This window comes from Emys orbicularis, chromosome 3, assembly GCF_028017835.1.
Source record: "Emys orbicularis isolate rEmyOrb1 chromosome 3, rEmyOrb1.hap1, whole genome shotgun sequence".
In the NCBI taxonomy this organism is placed as follows: Eukaryota; Metazoa; Chordata; order Testudines; family Emydidae; genus Emys; species Emys orbicularis.
In genome coordinates this window covers 20,527,600-20,544,267 of record NC_088685.1, presented here as the reverse complement: position 1 = coordinate 20,544,267, position 16,668 = coordinate 20,527,600, and the positions used below count along the sequence as shown (strand labels likewise).

The 16,668-nt window shown below is 43.8% G+C and overlaps 1 protein-coding gene across 1 annotated transcript in view; it reads right to left on the bottom strand.

Annotated features, from left to right (window-relative positions):
- The window catches only part of ATAD2B (ATPase family AAA domain containing 2B), a 182,184-nt gene that overhangs the window by 122,297 nt on the left and 43,219 nt on the right, over positions 1-16,668 (bottom strand). The window contains exons 9-11 of the mRNA XM_065401026.1: positions 4,858-4,956; positions 1,786-1,897; positions 1,205-1,320 (exon numbers count right to left, since the gene is read on the bottom strand). Coding sequence (XP_065257098.1) covers positions 1,205-1,320; positions 1,786-1,897; positions 4,858-4,956 — 327 coding nt within the window. The remainder of the gene's footprint in view (positions 1-1,204; positions 1,321-1,785; positions 1,898-4,857; positions 4,957-16,668) is intronic.

The window sequence follows — 16,668 nt, the reverse complement described above, 5'->3', positions numbered from 1 at the left end:
AATACACTAAAAACAAAAGAATGCAGAATTTTAAGGCTGACAATCATATTGGGGGAGGAGGGTCTTTAATTTTTGTTTTTACATGAACCTCAATATTTTTAATAGCTTTCTTATAAAGCATGTATGGTCCTTTCATATCTTCAACTGATCACTTTCTTCTTTACAAATAAGTTTTGACTAATGCCAGCATGACAGGAACAATACAGCTAGGGATTCGAGTCTGCTTTGTTCACTTAACAACATTGTCAATTAAGTTCTATTCACAGAAAAACATGTTTATACTACCTGCTAATTTTTTTATTCTGCAACATGGTTAAGTCAGAACAGTGTCTTTCACTTAAGACTCTCAGGTAGGAGGCAATTAATCATTCAAAGAATTTTCATGTTCTCCAACTGGTTCCTCCCATTAGTTTCCCCTACCCAATTGAATCCTTCAATAGCAGGATGTCTGTTTTGGGACTTGGTTAAACCAGCACAAAATTGGTAAAAAAAAAAAAAAGAGTTTGTGAGACTTGGCTGCCTCAAGTGTTTTTTTTGTTTTGGTATGGTTTGGTTTGGTTTTTTAAGTTCATTCAAAACCTGCTGGCAAAATCATCTCTTGCCCATTGCTTCAACACTGTTATCTAGCCATCAGTCATAGCACAGATTCTATTCCACTGTGCCTTAAACTTACTGTCCTTGTTTCAAGGCCCTATATCACACACAGCCTTGACTAATTTTCTCATCTGGTCTCTGCTAGCGTCCCCTCAACCCTGCTCTGTCAATGACACCAGTTCAATAACCCTTTTGTCTCCTTTTTCCAGAATTGTCTCCATGTCATCATGCTGATGATGATGACTGGAAACATGCTTCCAAAATGAATGTCAAACCTCCAACCCTCACCTCACATCATTGGGGGGGGGGGGGGGGGGAAGTTCACTTCTGCAGCAGCCTGCAAAAAAATATTTCTCTAATTAAACCACAAAGAGATACACCTGCCTCCTGCAAATAAAAGAGAATTTATTTCTGCAATCCACATCTTCTTGCCTCTAATACTGGTGTATAGTATAGTATAATCCTCATTTGTCTATCCATCTATTTACCTTGTGTGCTCTTCAGAGAAAGGACCAGTCCTTCTACATGTCATCCCATTAAGTACTTTTAGGGGGTGCAATGAAATAAAAAAAAAAAAAAAAACACAGCAACAAAGAATAAATCCACCTACCTTGGTGGCTGTATTTTGAATTTTTCAAAGATTTCTGGATAGAGAAGAGGAAACACTACCATTTCCTTTAATGCATGGATATGATGGCTCAATCCACCTATGCTATCAAAACGAACCTAAGAAAACACAAAACATGTAAAGCAACAACTTTTTATTTTTAACATAGCATGTATGCAAAAATGTATGTAACTAGATAACATGTATGCAAAAATGTATGTACTAGAACAGTAAAGTTTTCTCAAACATAAAAATTCAAATAAGAATCCAAGGACTTTTAGAAATGCAATTATCTTTAGAGATAACCAGCAGAAGAAATATATATTGTGAATACGACCTGTTTGCGTCTTTATGATGCGTTTCACCAGAGAATTACACACAGACTAAAAGCAAGTGCTTTCTGGACCAAAATTGGTGTATAGACATCACTGGGTGAACAGATAGACTACTTAACAACACTTTGAAAGTTTATTTTGCATTCACTTCAACTCTGATTTTCACAAAGCTGCCAATTAGGATTTCTGATTAATCTTCATTATCTCAAATGCATAATTATAAAAGAGACAAGTCTTAACAAACTTTACCGATTTGTCAAGAATCATTGGATCAACATCTGCCAAACTTGCACCAACTTTTACTCGTTCTCGCAGGATTCCACTGGCTAAGTCTTCTGCTCTGAAATTCATAGGCAGACATCTGTTCGACAAAAGCAAGCAATTTAGGTTGATGTTGAATATATGAGCAATAAAACAAGTAAAGATGGCTGTAACTGTCAGAACTAAAAGATTAAGATACTAGTGCAGCTATCCCTCTCAAGCAAAATCAACATTAAGCTAAACAAGTTTGTTCCTGTCCCCTTCAACTTAACCCAACATATTTAAAATTATGATTCTTAAAACTACAAAGCAATTTTCAATAACAGTGGTGAAATTCACTGGGTTAAGATAACAGGAATGAAAAAGAACGAACAAAAGTAGACACTCTCCTATGGATCACCAAGGATGAAGAATAGTGAAAAAACATACATGCCAGGGCTGTCAAAGTAATCAAAATTAAAGAGGACTAGAATGAACAAGATATTGTTCTTTAGTAATGAAAGCCTGACGTACAAAGAGGTTCCTAAAATACAATGAAGATAACTTTATGATTCAAGAAGCAGAGACCCAACCACAAAACCTGTACTAAGATATATTTCTTAACCAACAAAGAGAATACCTAACCCAACCAGGTGAAAACATGAAAACAAAGGAGAGCCTTACAATTAAGCAATCAGCGCTACTTAAATTTAAAGTGGTAAGGAAAGGGTTCACAGAAAGCAGCAGTCAAGAAAAACAATTACCGTATATACTTGTTCATAAGCTGAATTTTTTAAGTAAAAAAGGAAGCACCAGAGAAGGGGGTCGGCTTATGAACGGGTATAGAGAGGGAGAGGTAGGACACAGCCCCTCCCCCCAACAGAGGGAGCAAGGAGAGGCAGCACAGCCAGCAAAGACAGAAGGGAAGAGGCGGGGCCAGAGACTCTCCGCTTCTGGCCACGCTGCTCTCCCCCTAGCCTCCGAAGCAGCTGCAGCTCCGGGGCTGGCAGGCTGCAGCCGTGCCGCTGGGCCCCACCCCCCAGAGCACGCTGCGGCCGTGCCGCCCGGCCCAGCCCGCTGGAACATGCTGCGGCTGCGCCGCCAGGCCTGGCCCACCGGAGCAGGCTGTGGCCACACTGCCCAGCCTGCCAGAGCAGCTCCAGCCAGGCCAGAGACATCCTCCCCTGGCCCTCCCCAGATAAAGTGGGAAAGGATGGGATGGGGAGAGTGTGGGGGTCCCAGGCTAGGGGAGGGGTCATGTGGGGGCTGGTCACAGGGGTTACTCCCTTGACTCCCAGCTTCTCCCCGCAAAAATATTTCCCCACCAGTTGTGCCGGGACACTTTGTTTACTTAGGTTTACCTCTGTGTCGGCGGACGCTCGAGGTAAACAAACCATCTTGGCCCACCAGCGACTTATCCTGATGGCCCGGGAAGGGGGGGGGGTGTCGGCTTATAAATGAACCGGCTTATGATCGAGTATATACGGTAATTAATCCCCAATGCAAGGAAATTTGACCTACAATGATTTTAACTTGTGCATGCACTTGTTTAGCTTCTTTATGAAGTATAAAGAAGCCCTAAAAACCTTATCTAAGGAGACATGATATGAGGAAGAATACAAACACAGATGGAACAGATTGGGAGCCAGGAGGACAAAGGTTACTAATATAAGACATAAAGCGCTCTTAGCCGATTTTGCACAACTTTTTTTTTTTTTTAAATATATTAAAGCATTCTGGTTCTTAAAGGTTTTGTTCATTTGTTTGTTTTTAATGGTTTCAAGGTTCTTCAGGATGGAAGAGGGAGAGAAAGGAATGGCACGGTGGTGAGAAGAGGATGACAATGATCAGCAGAAGGAAGAGGAGATGGAGACAGAGAGCTTTGCTGACTCACAGTTTCTATACTGATATAGTTAAAGTAGCACAACCCTCTAGCATCAGCACAGTTATATCAATATTTAGATGTTTATCTTGGTATTACTTGTAGAGATCCAAGAATTGTGTTTGGATCTGTGCTTAGAAGGAGAGGAAGGGAGGAGACAGGGAGTTCAAGGTAGAGGGATAGAGGGGACAAGCGGGAATGAATGAGGGAAAGCAAGATGGAGAGGAGCGTGGAGGGTGAGGTGGAAGTATGGGGGAGGGAGAGTATTGTATTGGTAGGTGAAGCTGCCAGACTGGGTAAGACCAGATCTGTTGGAAAGGGTGGAGAGTGTCCATTTAAAATGCAAGTAGAAGTCTGAAGAATATGACACGAGAAAGGTTTGGTGGGCACCCAGTGTCACGGCTGGAAAAGACCTCCAGGGGGATGGGGCTTTAAGACAACTCCCAGAACTGTTACCGCTTGTCTACATCCTACGTAAGTATAAGCAACGAAGAGGGTCTTGGCGCCCCAGACAGCCCCCCAGTCTAGTAACAGGACCCATTCAGCCCCATCTGATAAAAAGAGGAATTTGTTAATTTCTTTGTTAAGTTATCACCATAGTATCTTTTACATCTTAGATAATTGTTGAGCAGGAGCTAGGTAAGAGCATTTTTTTATGTTTGGGATGCACATGGTATTACAGTGATAGGAAGGGGTGGAGGAGCAGGAAGAGAGGTGGTATTTGGAAGAGCTATTGTTTTAACTCCCTCCAAAACTAATTAAAAAAAGAAAACACCAGAGTAACCCTGGTTCTTTACACGTTCAATGAAAATCCATTTTTAATTGATACAAAATTTGGTTAACAGTGTCTTACACAGACCTTTATTTGGGTTTTCTTCTTTACTTTATAATCTGCACTGTTTATAACTATCTACTCATAAGACTTCAGTATTATATTGTAATATTTGTTCAGTTATATACTTGTATATTATATACATTATATTGTAATATTTGTTCAGTAACTAAAACAAGCCCCCCCATATTCTTCTGTTGTAAGTTAAATTTATTGAAGTTTCATAAGTAAGAAGTAACTTTTCTAAATAGTTTGCTGAATCAAACTATCACTTTTCACACTAACTAGAATATTACACCATAATACTGCTTTTTCCTGCCAGGCCCATATAAACTGGCCCTCACAAAGACTCAGCAAGTTGTGATACCTGTTCCTTGCTCTGGCCATGCTCTTAGACTTTCTCCTTTCAAAGCGTTCTTCGTCTGAAGAGGTTGTATCACTGCTATGAATGGCATGTTTCTTTCTCCTATTTAAAGAACAAAATAAACATGCAGCTAATAATGCATTTCACTTTTTTAAAACGTTAAAAAAAAATAAAAAGGATTTATGTAACAGCACTGTTCAAGTCTAGCAGACATTTTAGCAACTTTTTGTTCCATAAATAGTTGACATATCAAAACAATCTGTGAGGGAAATTTCTGTCTTCTTATATTGTTCCACAGATGTCTGATTCCAACTTGAACATTTCTGAGAGGGAAGAAAGCCCTAGGGACATGTGGCTCATTCCACATCACCAAAATGGAAAAGTGAGCTATAATATCAAACGTTTTCAGAGTTTAAGGTTTCTAATGGACCTGTCATCTGATAAAACCTCCAAGCTACATCGCTCATCTCTCTCTGAAGCTAATAGAACAAAAACATCAAGAGTGTAACATCTTAGCTATTTAAATTCCTTCTTTTTAAATTCCAAAGTTCTTTTAAGTCTTATAGTCAGTTTCTTTTTCTAAACGCTTTTCATACTGAACATTAAAATATTTTTAGAAATTGTTTATATTGTACTTGCAATTCTGAAGTAAAGAAAAATAAAATGTGCAATACAGGTTATTCTTCAAAATCCATACAGGTAACTTCTCTTCATTTTAGAACAGTACAGTAATCTAGAGAACTCTTTGAAAAGATTGGGAGCTGTATTATATCCTAGACATAAACAATGCAGTTTGAATTTAGGCTGCTAAAAAAAAGTTGTTTCATTTATATTTGTATGAAATAACAGAAGCATCTGGCTGCTGGACAGAGTAGCCAGAGATGTAATTCTCAAGGATCTCTCAGTGGATATAGAATTCCATCACCTATATGAATATGGTATTCTGCATTTGTTCAGCTATTCTAGCTGAGACACAAATAAAGCCAGCCAAGTTCAACAGTCTGACCACCAAGAGAAATCAGACAGGAAAGTATGTCACTATGGTGAGTTTTTATGGAAGACTCTACAACAGCATTAAACAGGATAAAATGGAAAGGCAAAATAGACCAGAAAAAGTTGCAGGGAGGCAGTGATCAGTGTCTTTGGTATCCCTGCCATAAATTTGGAATCTAAGAGAAATTAATACCATCTTAAAGAGGATGATGGCTTAAATATATAATGCCTCCAACCTGTCTTTTTTCTTACCGACACAAGGAAAGTACAGAGAAGAAATGGTTACTTATCCTGTGCAGCAACAGTGGTTCTTTGAGACGTCTCTCTCTATGGGTGCTCCACTCTAGGTGTGCTAGCGCCCCCTGCGCCTTTGATCGGAGATTTCTCATAGAAGAGTTTGTTAGGCCTGCACATGCATGCTAGTCAGCCTCATGCCGTTGTTACAGAGCACTGCACGGGCCAACCGACCTCAGATCCTTCTCTACCGCAAAGCTCCATAGCAGAGAACTCCAATGCAGAGGGGAAGGAGGGTGGGTAGTGGAGCACCGATAGGGACCCACATCTTGAAGAACCACAGTTACTGCACAGGGTGAGTAACCATTTCTTTGAGTAGTATCCCTACGGGTGCTCCACTCTAGTGACTACCAAGCAATTCCCTTTAAGGCAGGGGCAGCTTCGGAGTCGAGTCCAGTACCAAAGAAACTACAGCCTAGCCAAACACGGTATCAGCAGTGTCACAAGTTATAGCATAGTGTTCAGCAAACGTATGTATAGACACCCAAGTAGTAGCGTCACATATCTCAATATGGGAATATTCTTGAGGAATGCCATAGAGGTGGAAATGGACCTTGTAGAAGGAGTATCTATATTCAAAGGTGTTTGAATATCGCAACATTCGTAGCTAGAATTAGTGGAGCCAGATATCCACTTGGAAAGTTTTTGATTAGAGATTGCAGACCCTTTTGACTTATCTGCTTGCAAGGAAAATTATCTGTGGGTCTTTCTGAAAGGTTTTGTCCTATCCACACAGAAGGACAGGGCTCTCCTGATGTTCAGGGTGTGCAGGAGTGCCTCCTGGGTATCTAGATGCAGTTTGGGTTGGAAGACTGGCAGGTGAATGGGTTGGTTAATATGAAACTCAGAAGAAACTTTAGGTAAAAATTTGGGATGGGGTTGCAGTGTGATCTTGTCCTTAAAAAAAAAAAAAAAAAAAATACCGTAAAAGGGGGCATGCCATCAGGGCTCCTATTTTCCCACCCTGTCATGTCAATGTGATGGATATCAGGAATGCCTTCTTCACTGATGAACAGAGCTGTGAGCAGGTAGCCATCAACTCAAACAGTAGACTTCTGAGGCATTTACAGACCAGAATGAGGTCTCCCAATCAGGAGCTGGACTGGTGGATAGAGGTTTCCAAGTCCCCTGAGGAATCTCGCTGATGTTGGATCAGCAAAAACAGAACAACCCTCTATTGGGAGGGGTGGGAGGGTGAAAAGCCGTGATGGCTGCCAGGTAGACTCTTATGGAGCTCATCAATAGTCCTGAACTTTTGAGTCAGGATGTAGTCTAGTATATTTTACAGCAATGAGGTCACACCAACAGACAAATCTGTAGCCGGCGGCGCCCCTCCCCACCCCCCACCTTTGCTCTTTCAAGTGCAGTCTGCACAGTTTCCTGTTATGCTGTAACAAAGCCACAAGCAGCGGAAGCTCCCCAGTGATGTTAGATGCTTTCTTAAAGCTGCATTGCTCTATATTACCAATTGTATTCATGCAGTTAATGTAAGGAGTGAGTGAGACAGTGAATGTGACAGCCAATGGCAAAACAAAGAAGCAAATATCGCTGTTTATGGAACCATGGTATTATCTTGGTAAAGGTATAAATCTCGAGACCGGTGGCCAGATAGGGTACCAATAAGGAAATGTAACAGCACGCTAAACTCGGGAACGGAATGGAAGCCCTCCTGCAGATCCGAAGGGACTTCGGGGACTCTTGTCGCCTCGCAGCCTATCTCCGGGCAGCTGACGCCTGGCCAGCCTCAGCCACCAGCAAATTCAAAACCAACACCCGCACTTGCAGCCTGCCAGCATGAATGAGTTGTGTTTGTGTCTGAGTATAATTGCGCAAATAAGGGAAACAAATCAACCCTCAGTGCTGCTCGAGTTCGACCTTTGTCTGTGTTTATTTCTTGCCTGGTTCCAAGAATGGGTAACAAAATCTTGTCCATTTTTAAGAGTCTGTGTAGCAAGTAGACTGTTTCCTGCTTTGTAGTAGTACTCTTTTTACTTCCTCTGAGCAGGTAAGTCTCTAATCCTGTGAATCATCTACCAATCATGTTTTGAGAAGAAGCACTGTGAGATTGGGGTGAAGGATCATCCCACCTTCCTGGGAGAGGAAATGAGGAGCAGCATGAAAAGTGATCAGTGACCAAACAGCCAGCTGTATCAGGTAAGGAAATCACGTTTGTCTGGGTCAAGTCATAACTATTAGTATGACTCTGGCTTTGTCTTTTCTTTTTAGTTTGACCATAACTTTGGCTTTTAGAGGAGTTGGTGGGAATGTACACAGGAGAGTTGACGACCAATGAAGGTGAAAATCATCCCCCAAGGATTTATGACCCAGTCCACCTCTTGAGCAAAACTGGGTACATGTCTTGTTTAACTCTGTGACGAACAAGTCTATCTGAGGGTGCCTCATTGATGGAATATGTGGTGTCATATGCTGGGGTCTATTTCCCCATTCATGGTCTTGGAAGAAGCACCTGCTGAGTTCATCCATGGTCACATTCTCAACCCCTGCGAGATAGGCCACTGTGATGACTATCTGGTTGCATATGCACCAATTTCAAAGCTTGACAGTCTTGGCGCAGAAGGAGGGGGATCTTGCTTCTCCTTGCCAACTGATGTAAAACATGCATATGTTGTCCGTTATGACCTTTGTTTGACCCTGATAAATTTTAAAAACCGGAGACGGGGCATCTGACTGCTCTGAGTTCCAGGAGGTTGTGTAGCAGCATGGTCTCTTGCAATGTCCACTCATCCTGGGTCGTGTGAGTGTTTAGATGCACTCCCCACTTTAGCAGAGAGGCATCCACCACTATGATGACCGTCTGTTGCGGCAGGATGTGCAAATGGAACTCCTGCACACACATTGTGATGGTCTTTCCATCAGTTGAGGGATTGTTTTACAGAAGTAGGTATGGAAAGAAGCATATTTAAACGGTGTCTGGTGAATAAACAGTTCTGAGACACCCTTGAAGGCAGCGCATTCTGAGTTTTGAGTGTTCTGTGACAAAGGTGCTGGCTGCCACGTGCCCCAGCAACTGAAGACTGTTCTTGACTGGAGTTTGGGGGCTGAACTTATCTATGTTGGCTATGCTGGAAAGGGCCACAAAGCTGTGCAGAGGAAGGTATGGTCTTCCTGTTACTGAATCAAGATGTACCTGCACGGGGTCAAAGTGAATTTTTGAATGTTCATTTGCATGCCAAATTCGTGGAAGAGATCTATCACCTCAGAAGTTACCTGAGCCACCGGTTCCAGGGAGCGACCTTTCAGCAGCCACTTGTCCAGGTATGGGACTACTAAAGTACCTTTCCTATGGCTGCACTGCTACTTCTGACATAACTTTTGAAAAGTGCCTCGGGGCAGACGAGTCAAAAGGGGTGCACTCAGTACTGAAAGTGGTCCGGGCCAACAGTGAAACGTAGGTGTGACGTTGGCAGACCAGAGTGTATTCAGTCCAATTCACTTGTATATTATAGATCAAAGTGATTGCTGAATGTAGAAGAGTGCATTTGATGTTTAGACTTCATGAAACTAATGGGACGTTACTTGCACTGTTTTCACTCGTCCTGTTATAATGCAGTAGCAAACATTTACATTGTGTAGACCCCTGTAACTAAAATAACCCATCAAAGAAGGATTGTGGAATGCTAATGAAGGACTTCAACAGAAAAGTGCTAATTCCAAAGGAAGTGGCCATTGTGTGTGATAACCAGAGGTCAAAGACACTGTCATAACTATAAAGGGAAGGGTAACAGCCCTCCTGTGTAGAATACTATAAAATCCCTCCTGGCCAGAGACACCAAAATCCTTTTACCTGTAAAGGGTTAAGAAGCTCAGGTAACCTGGCTGACATCTGACCCAATAAGGGGACAAGATACTTTCAAATCTTGGTGGGGGGAAGGCTTTTGTTTGTGCTCTTTGTTTTGGGGGTTGTTGGCTCTTGGGACTAAGAGGGACCAGACATCAATCCATGCTCTCCAAATCTTTCTGAACAAGTCTCTCATATTTCAAACTTGTAAGTAACAGCCAGGCAAGGCGTGTTAGGTTCATCTTTGTTTTCTCAAATTGTAAATGTTCCTTTTGCTAGAGGGTTTACCTCTGTTTGCTGTAACTTTGAACCTAAGGCTAGAGGGGGTTCCTCTGAGCTCTTTGAATCTGATTACCCTGTAAAGTTATTTTCCATCCTGATTTTACAGAGATGATTTGTACCTTTCTTTATTTAATTAAAAGCCTTCTTTTTAAGAACCTGATTGATTTTTCCTTGTTTTAAGATCCAAGGGGGTTGGATCTGGACTCACCAGGAATTGGTGGGGGGAAAGGAGGGGGAATGGTTAATTTCTCCTTGTTTTAAGATCCAAGGGTTTGGATCCATGTTCACCAGGGAATTGGTGGAGAAGTCTCTCAAGGCTACCCAGAGAAGGGTTATAGTACTTGGGAGGGAGATATTCCTGCCATGCGGGCAGGGGACTGGACTCGATGACCTCTCGAGGTCCCTTCCAGTCCTAGAATCTATTAATATTCTGGGGGGTGGAGGGGGGGGGAGGTAGACAGTTTCCCGAATAACTCAAATAATTTGGGTGGTGGCAGCAAAAGCAGGTCTAAGTTGGTAGTTAAGCTTTTCATGCAGGTCCCCATATCTGTACCCTAGAGTTCAGAGTGGGGAAGGAACCTTGACAGACTCAAAGTACATTCCTCACTTACTGCCATCAAAGGAAAAGCCCACATGGGCTCGGCTTGTTTTCTGTCAGAAGAAGTTATAAATATGGATTCAAGGAAAGATCTTTCATCTCTGGACTCTTACAGGGAAATGTACCAGATGCAAAACAGAGGTCCACAGAGACAATCTGGGTACCCTGAAAAGACTGCAACCATTTGGAATTACAAACTGTGACTCACCTGGGGGGATAGCTCAGTGGTTTGAGCATTGGCCTGCTAAATCCAGGATTGTGAGTTCAATCCTTGAGGGGGCCACTTAAGAGATTTGGGGCAAAATCAGTACTTGGTCCTGCTAGTGAAGGCAGGGGGCTGGACAAAATGACCTTTCAGGGTCCCTTCCAGTTCTATGAGATATGTATATCTCCACATATTTTTTTTTTATTTTAACCTCTCAATAACATTTCCTTTTCTTAGGTAATAAATCTTTAGTTAATTTACTATAGAATTGGTTGCCAGTGTTGTCTTTGTTTTAAGATCTGGAGAACCAATTAAACTGGGGTAAGCGACTGGTCTCTTGGGACTGGGAGCAACCTGATGTGGTTTTTGGTTAAACTGACCATTATCACCAAGTTCAGTTTGTCTGAGTGGCAAGATAGACTGGAGAGTTCAAAGGGATTGACTGTGACTCCATAGTAAGACTGGTATAGCTAATGATCCAACCAGCAGACCAAATTCAGTGATGAATCCTGTTCACGTGCCACCTGACGCATGTTGCACATAAGCTAAGAAGACATTACTGGCTTGATGAAATCTAATTAAAGAACGTACCACCAGCTTGGGATGTCTGCCCTGTTTTCTGGCAGTCTGCCCTGAAGCAGGCACTCTCAGTTGTGAGCCACTCCAGACAGCAAGAATAGTTTGTGGATGGGTCGATCACAATATGGAAATATGCATCTTGAAGATTGAGGGCTAAAAACCAATCCCCTTACTCTAGTGACAGGATAATCACCGCAGGTGTCAGCATTTTGAATTTGTGCGCATTCACATAGGTGTTGAGTAGCCTCAAATCTGGGATAGGTCTCCAACCTCCACACTTTTTTGGAGGAAATATCTCGAATAAAACCCCTTTCCTCTGTGGTGCATGGGGTTTGGTTCTATAGCTCCCAAGTGTGAGAGAGTCTATTTCTTGATGAAGCAAGCTCTCATGGGAGGGGTCTCTGAAGAACAACAGGGAATGGGGGTTTGTTGGTTAAAGTGGATGGCGTATCCTGTTGAGATGATCTCCAAAACCCACTTGTCTGTAGTGACCGACTTCCAAGCCCTCCTGAAGTGGTAAAGGCGGTCAAGGCAGGTGACTCAGTGCAGCTGGAGAGAATGAGGATGGTAGTTCAGGCCCTCAACCAGCCTGTCAAAATTGCTGCTTGGAGATGGAAGGGTGCGATGTGGGAGGCTCAGAAGTAGACTGTTTCCTTCGCTGGAATCTCTGTATCTTTTGATGCTGTTCACATGGCTTCTGGGAGGTAAGGAATTGAGCAGGATGGGATCTCTGAGCTGTCTGGGACTTGTTGAGCTTTCTCTTGTAGGTGGGTGTACAAATACCAAGAGAAAGTAAGGTATCCCTAGAGTCTAACGTTTGCAGAGATTTATCCATGCTGTCCACAAACAACTTAGACCCACCAAAAGGAAGGTGCTCCACCATATTCTGGACCCCTTTTAGAAATCCGGAGAGTTCAAGCCAGAAAGTGCTTTTCATAACTACCACTGTAGCGATCAGATGGGTGGCAGTAACAGCGGCATCGAGGGAGGCTTGTAGACATATTGCGGAGGGCCAGCTACTTGCCAGAACAACTGCATTAAGTTGATCCCTGAGCTCTGCTGGTAGGTGGTCAACAAAAGAGTTTTGGTATATTTTTGTGATTGAATTTTGCCATTTGCACCTGGTAATTGGCAATTCTAAATTGGAAGGACACTGAGGAATAAGATTTCCTCCTCAGTAGGTCTAGACATTTGTGGTCTTTTTCACGACGCATGTTTTTAGCATAGTGCTGCCTTTCATGTTCATTAACTGCATCGACTGCCAAGGAGTTAGGTGAGGGATGAGAAAATAAAAATTCGGAGTCCTCTGCTGGGACATAATATCTCTTATCCACTCTCTTGCATGCAGTAACTGGAGTGTGCCAGATTATCTTCGCTGGGTCCAGAAGAGCTTCATTGACAGGCAAAGCTAAGTGGGCACAGGTAGGTGAATAGAGGATATCAAGCAGCTTATGATGAGGTTCTTTAACCTCCTGGAAAGAGAACTGCAAGGAGTCAGCAATTCTCTTGACCAGAACCTGGAAGTGCTTAAAATCATCCACCAAGGATGGAGGAAGAATCATAACCGCTTCATCCAGAGATGATGATGAAATATTAGGAGAGACCTCTTCATCAGTATTAGTGGCCTGCTCCTCAAAAGATTCCACTTGAGGGTCGTGTCTCCTGGAGGGAGCAAGTGATGCAGGTTGCCTCTCTCTGAGGAGTGATGATTAGGGCCTTACCAAATTCACGGCCACGAAAAACACATCACAGACAGTGAAACCCAGTCTTTTGCGTGCTTTTACCATTTACTATACCGATTTCACAGGGGAGACCAGAGTTTCTCAAATTGGGGGTCCTGACCCAAAAGGGAGTTGTAGGAGGGTCGCAAGGTTCTTTTAGGGGGGATTGTGGTATTGCCACTCTTATGTAGTAAGAGGAGGCCCTGAAACAAACTCTTGTGTCAGAGGCCCAGTCTGAGGCCTGAAGCCTGAACCAAAGTACTTCCAGGCATTGCTAAGCAAAAGCTGGGCTGTGAGCCAGAGGCAGGCCCCACTCACAGAAGTTGGCGAGAAGAGGGTTGTTAGAAGCAGGTGCATTCACATGTAAGTACTAATAAGAAGAACTTGTGCCAAGATGGCACCTGGACATCCCGATACGAGGACACTCCACGGAGTTAACAAGGAACAGGCAGGTGCATCTTAAAGACAGGGTCAAAAGGACAGCATGATGGATAGATCTGTTTGTTTGAAACAACATGATCAAAGGGGGAGACAGCACCCTAATGAGCCAAGGAACTGTACCTCAATACGTCAGTAGGGATGAGTAATCCGTCCTGTAACTGTATAAAAGTAGGTCCCGGAGTGCACATCTTTGTCTGGCCTAGGGGGCAGTGGAAAGTCCCGTCACTGACTGAGCCGGTCCACTGCCAGGGGACACAAATTCGTAGTATGTCTTGTAGAGTCAACGGGAAACGATTACTGTGCTTCGTTTGACAATAAACCTGACTCGGGTTCCTTCGTACCTTACTAAAGTCTGTGGTCTTTGGGGGTTCTCTCAGGGTTTGCTGTGTCAGCTATCTGTGCAGAACTGGGGCAGCACACAGAGGGAACACATACGCAGCCAACTGTTATCATCATCGAACACGAGCAGAGCACCACACCAGTAGTTACTGACAACACCTTATTTCTGTGGTGACTTCAGAGCTGGGTGGCTGGAGAGTGGCAGCTGTTGGCTCTCTGAAGGCAGGACGCCAGCAGCAGCAGAAAATTAAGCGTGGCAATGCCATCCTTACTTCTGTGCGGCTGCTGGCGGTGGCTCTTTCTTCAGAGCTAGGCTCCCGGCCAGCAGCCACCACTCTCCAGCTGCCCAGCTCTGAAGGCAGCACCGTCATCTGCAGCAGCGCAGAAGTAAGGGTAGCAGTACCGCAACCCCTCCAACAATAACCTTGCGAGCCCCCACAATTCCTTTTTGGGTTAGGACCCCTACAATTAAAACACTGTGAAATTTCAGATTCAAGTAGCTGAAATCATGAAAAATGCTATTTTTAAAATCCTAGGACCATGAAATTGACCAAAATGGACCATGAATTTGGTAGGGCCTACTGATGCGCAATGCCCTGGAGAATTGTTGGCAATAGGCCAGCCAAAGGTCCCAATATGGCCAAGGAGGTGCATAAGGTGGAGGTGGCACCCACAGGTGCTCATACTAGTGAGATGTTGGTTGCAAATTTGTACCACGAGTAGTTATAGTTTCATCAGAGACTTCTATAGGAGTGAGAGAACCCTGAGTTGATATTTGAGACACCAAGGCAAGGTCTTCATCAGCATCCTTTTCCTCAAACTCACTCTGGAATGATGGTGCGCCTGGAGATCTGAGGTGAAACCACTGGTACTGGGTGAACCTCAGGCGATCTTGATGTTCTCAGTACTGACAGCATGTTGGAGCCGAGCAGTAGAAAATCTGGTGTCTCAGATACAGCCAGGTCTCGGGGAAAATGGAACTCCTGTGAGTGTGTCATGGGTACTGAGTCTGTAGTCTCCACCAAGGTGATGGTGGCTGAGGGCGCTAACAGTACCGTGGGTCTCGGGTGCTCCAAGGGAAATGTATTCGGAGCCTGAGAGGGCTTCTTCAATATTGAGGAAGAGTTCTTCTTGCCATCTTGGTCTGCTAACAGTACTAATGATTAAAGAAAGCTTTGCAGTCTTTCAGTCTAACGGTGCTCTGGGTACCTGAGGAACCAGCAGACTCATGGGTACCCAATTGGAGAGCAGATGGTGCCAGAGTGGCTGAAGACACAGACAGACAATCTCGGCTTTTTAGAGGTAGATTCCCTACCTGGTGAGCCCAGGGCATGGCCCTCAGAGGACTTCTGAGAGGAGTCTTGCGTCTTCCTCTTAGATGCCCTGGAGAAGTGGGGCTCCGATATTATGGAGGCAGAAAATTTGCTTGGAGACCAGTGTACAGGTGGGAACTCTTGGCCCAGGTCACAAGCCAGGCATAGAGAGCTCTCAGTCATGAGGAGACAAAGTTTTATCTCCCTGTTTTTTCTGGCTCTGGATTTCAGTGCCAGACAGATGTGTGTTTCCCCAAGGCAACAGATGCAGCAGGAGTGCCCATCACTTACCAGGTTCACCTCCCAGCACAACAGACAACATTTGAAGCTGGGAGAACTGGGTAGAACATCCCAGTGAACAAGGTCTAAATATAATATATAATAGAGAATTTTTTTTTATTTTTAAAACTAGGAAGCCAAAACTACTACTACTTACTAAATAACTAAACCAGGGGTTCTCAAACTTCATTGCACCGCGACCCCCTTCTGACAATAAAAATTACTTCACGACCCCAGGAGGGGGGACCGAAGCCTGAGCCTGCCCAAGCCCCACTGCCCTGGGTGGGAGGGCCAAAGCCCGAGCCCCACTGCTCCGGGCAGGGGGGCCAACCCTGAAGCTCAAGGGCTTCAGCCCCAGGCAGGGGGCCTGCAACCTGAAACCTGCCACCCAGTGCTGAAGCCCCAGACTTTGGCTTCCGCCCCAGGTAGTGAGGCTCAGGCTTCAGCAAGTCTAAGCCAGTCCTGGCAACCCCATTCAAAGGGGGTTGTGACCCACTTTGGGGTCCTGACCCACAGTTTGAGAACCGCTGAACTAAACTAATTCTAAGAACTACTACAACTAACTACTAGAATAAGAAATGAGGACAAAGTTGAGGAAATCTCAACGGGGATAACTGTCAGAGCTCCGTCTCAGGCCGCAGTGGTTGAGAAGAACTGAGGCAGTTTGTCAGTGCGGTACTACATAACGAAGACATGGGGCACGGGCCTAACTAGCACACATACACAGGCCAAATGGACACTGCTATGAGAAATCTCCGATCAGAGGCATAAGGGGAGCTAGCACACCCAGATTGGAGCACCCATAGGGACACTATTCACAGAAGAACATCTGTTCAAGAAATGCTTTATCAACATTTTATTTAAAGAGATAAAACTAGTTGGCTGGAACTAATGGACAAAACCCTTTTTAAAATCAGATCTTTAAAAACCACATTTTTTATCTTACAAACACAGGAAATTATTAAAACAAA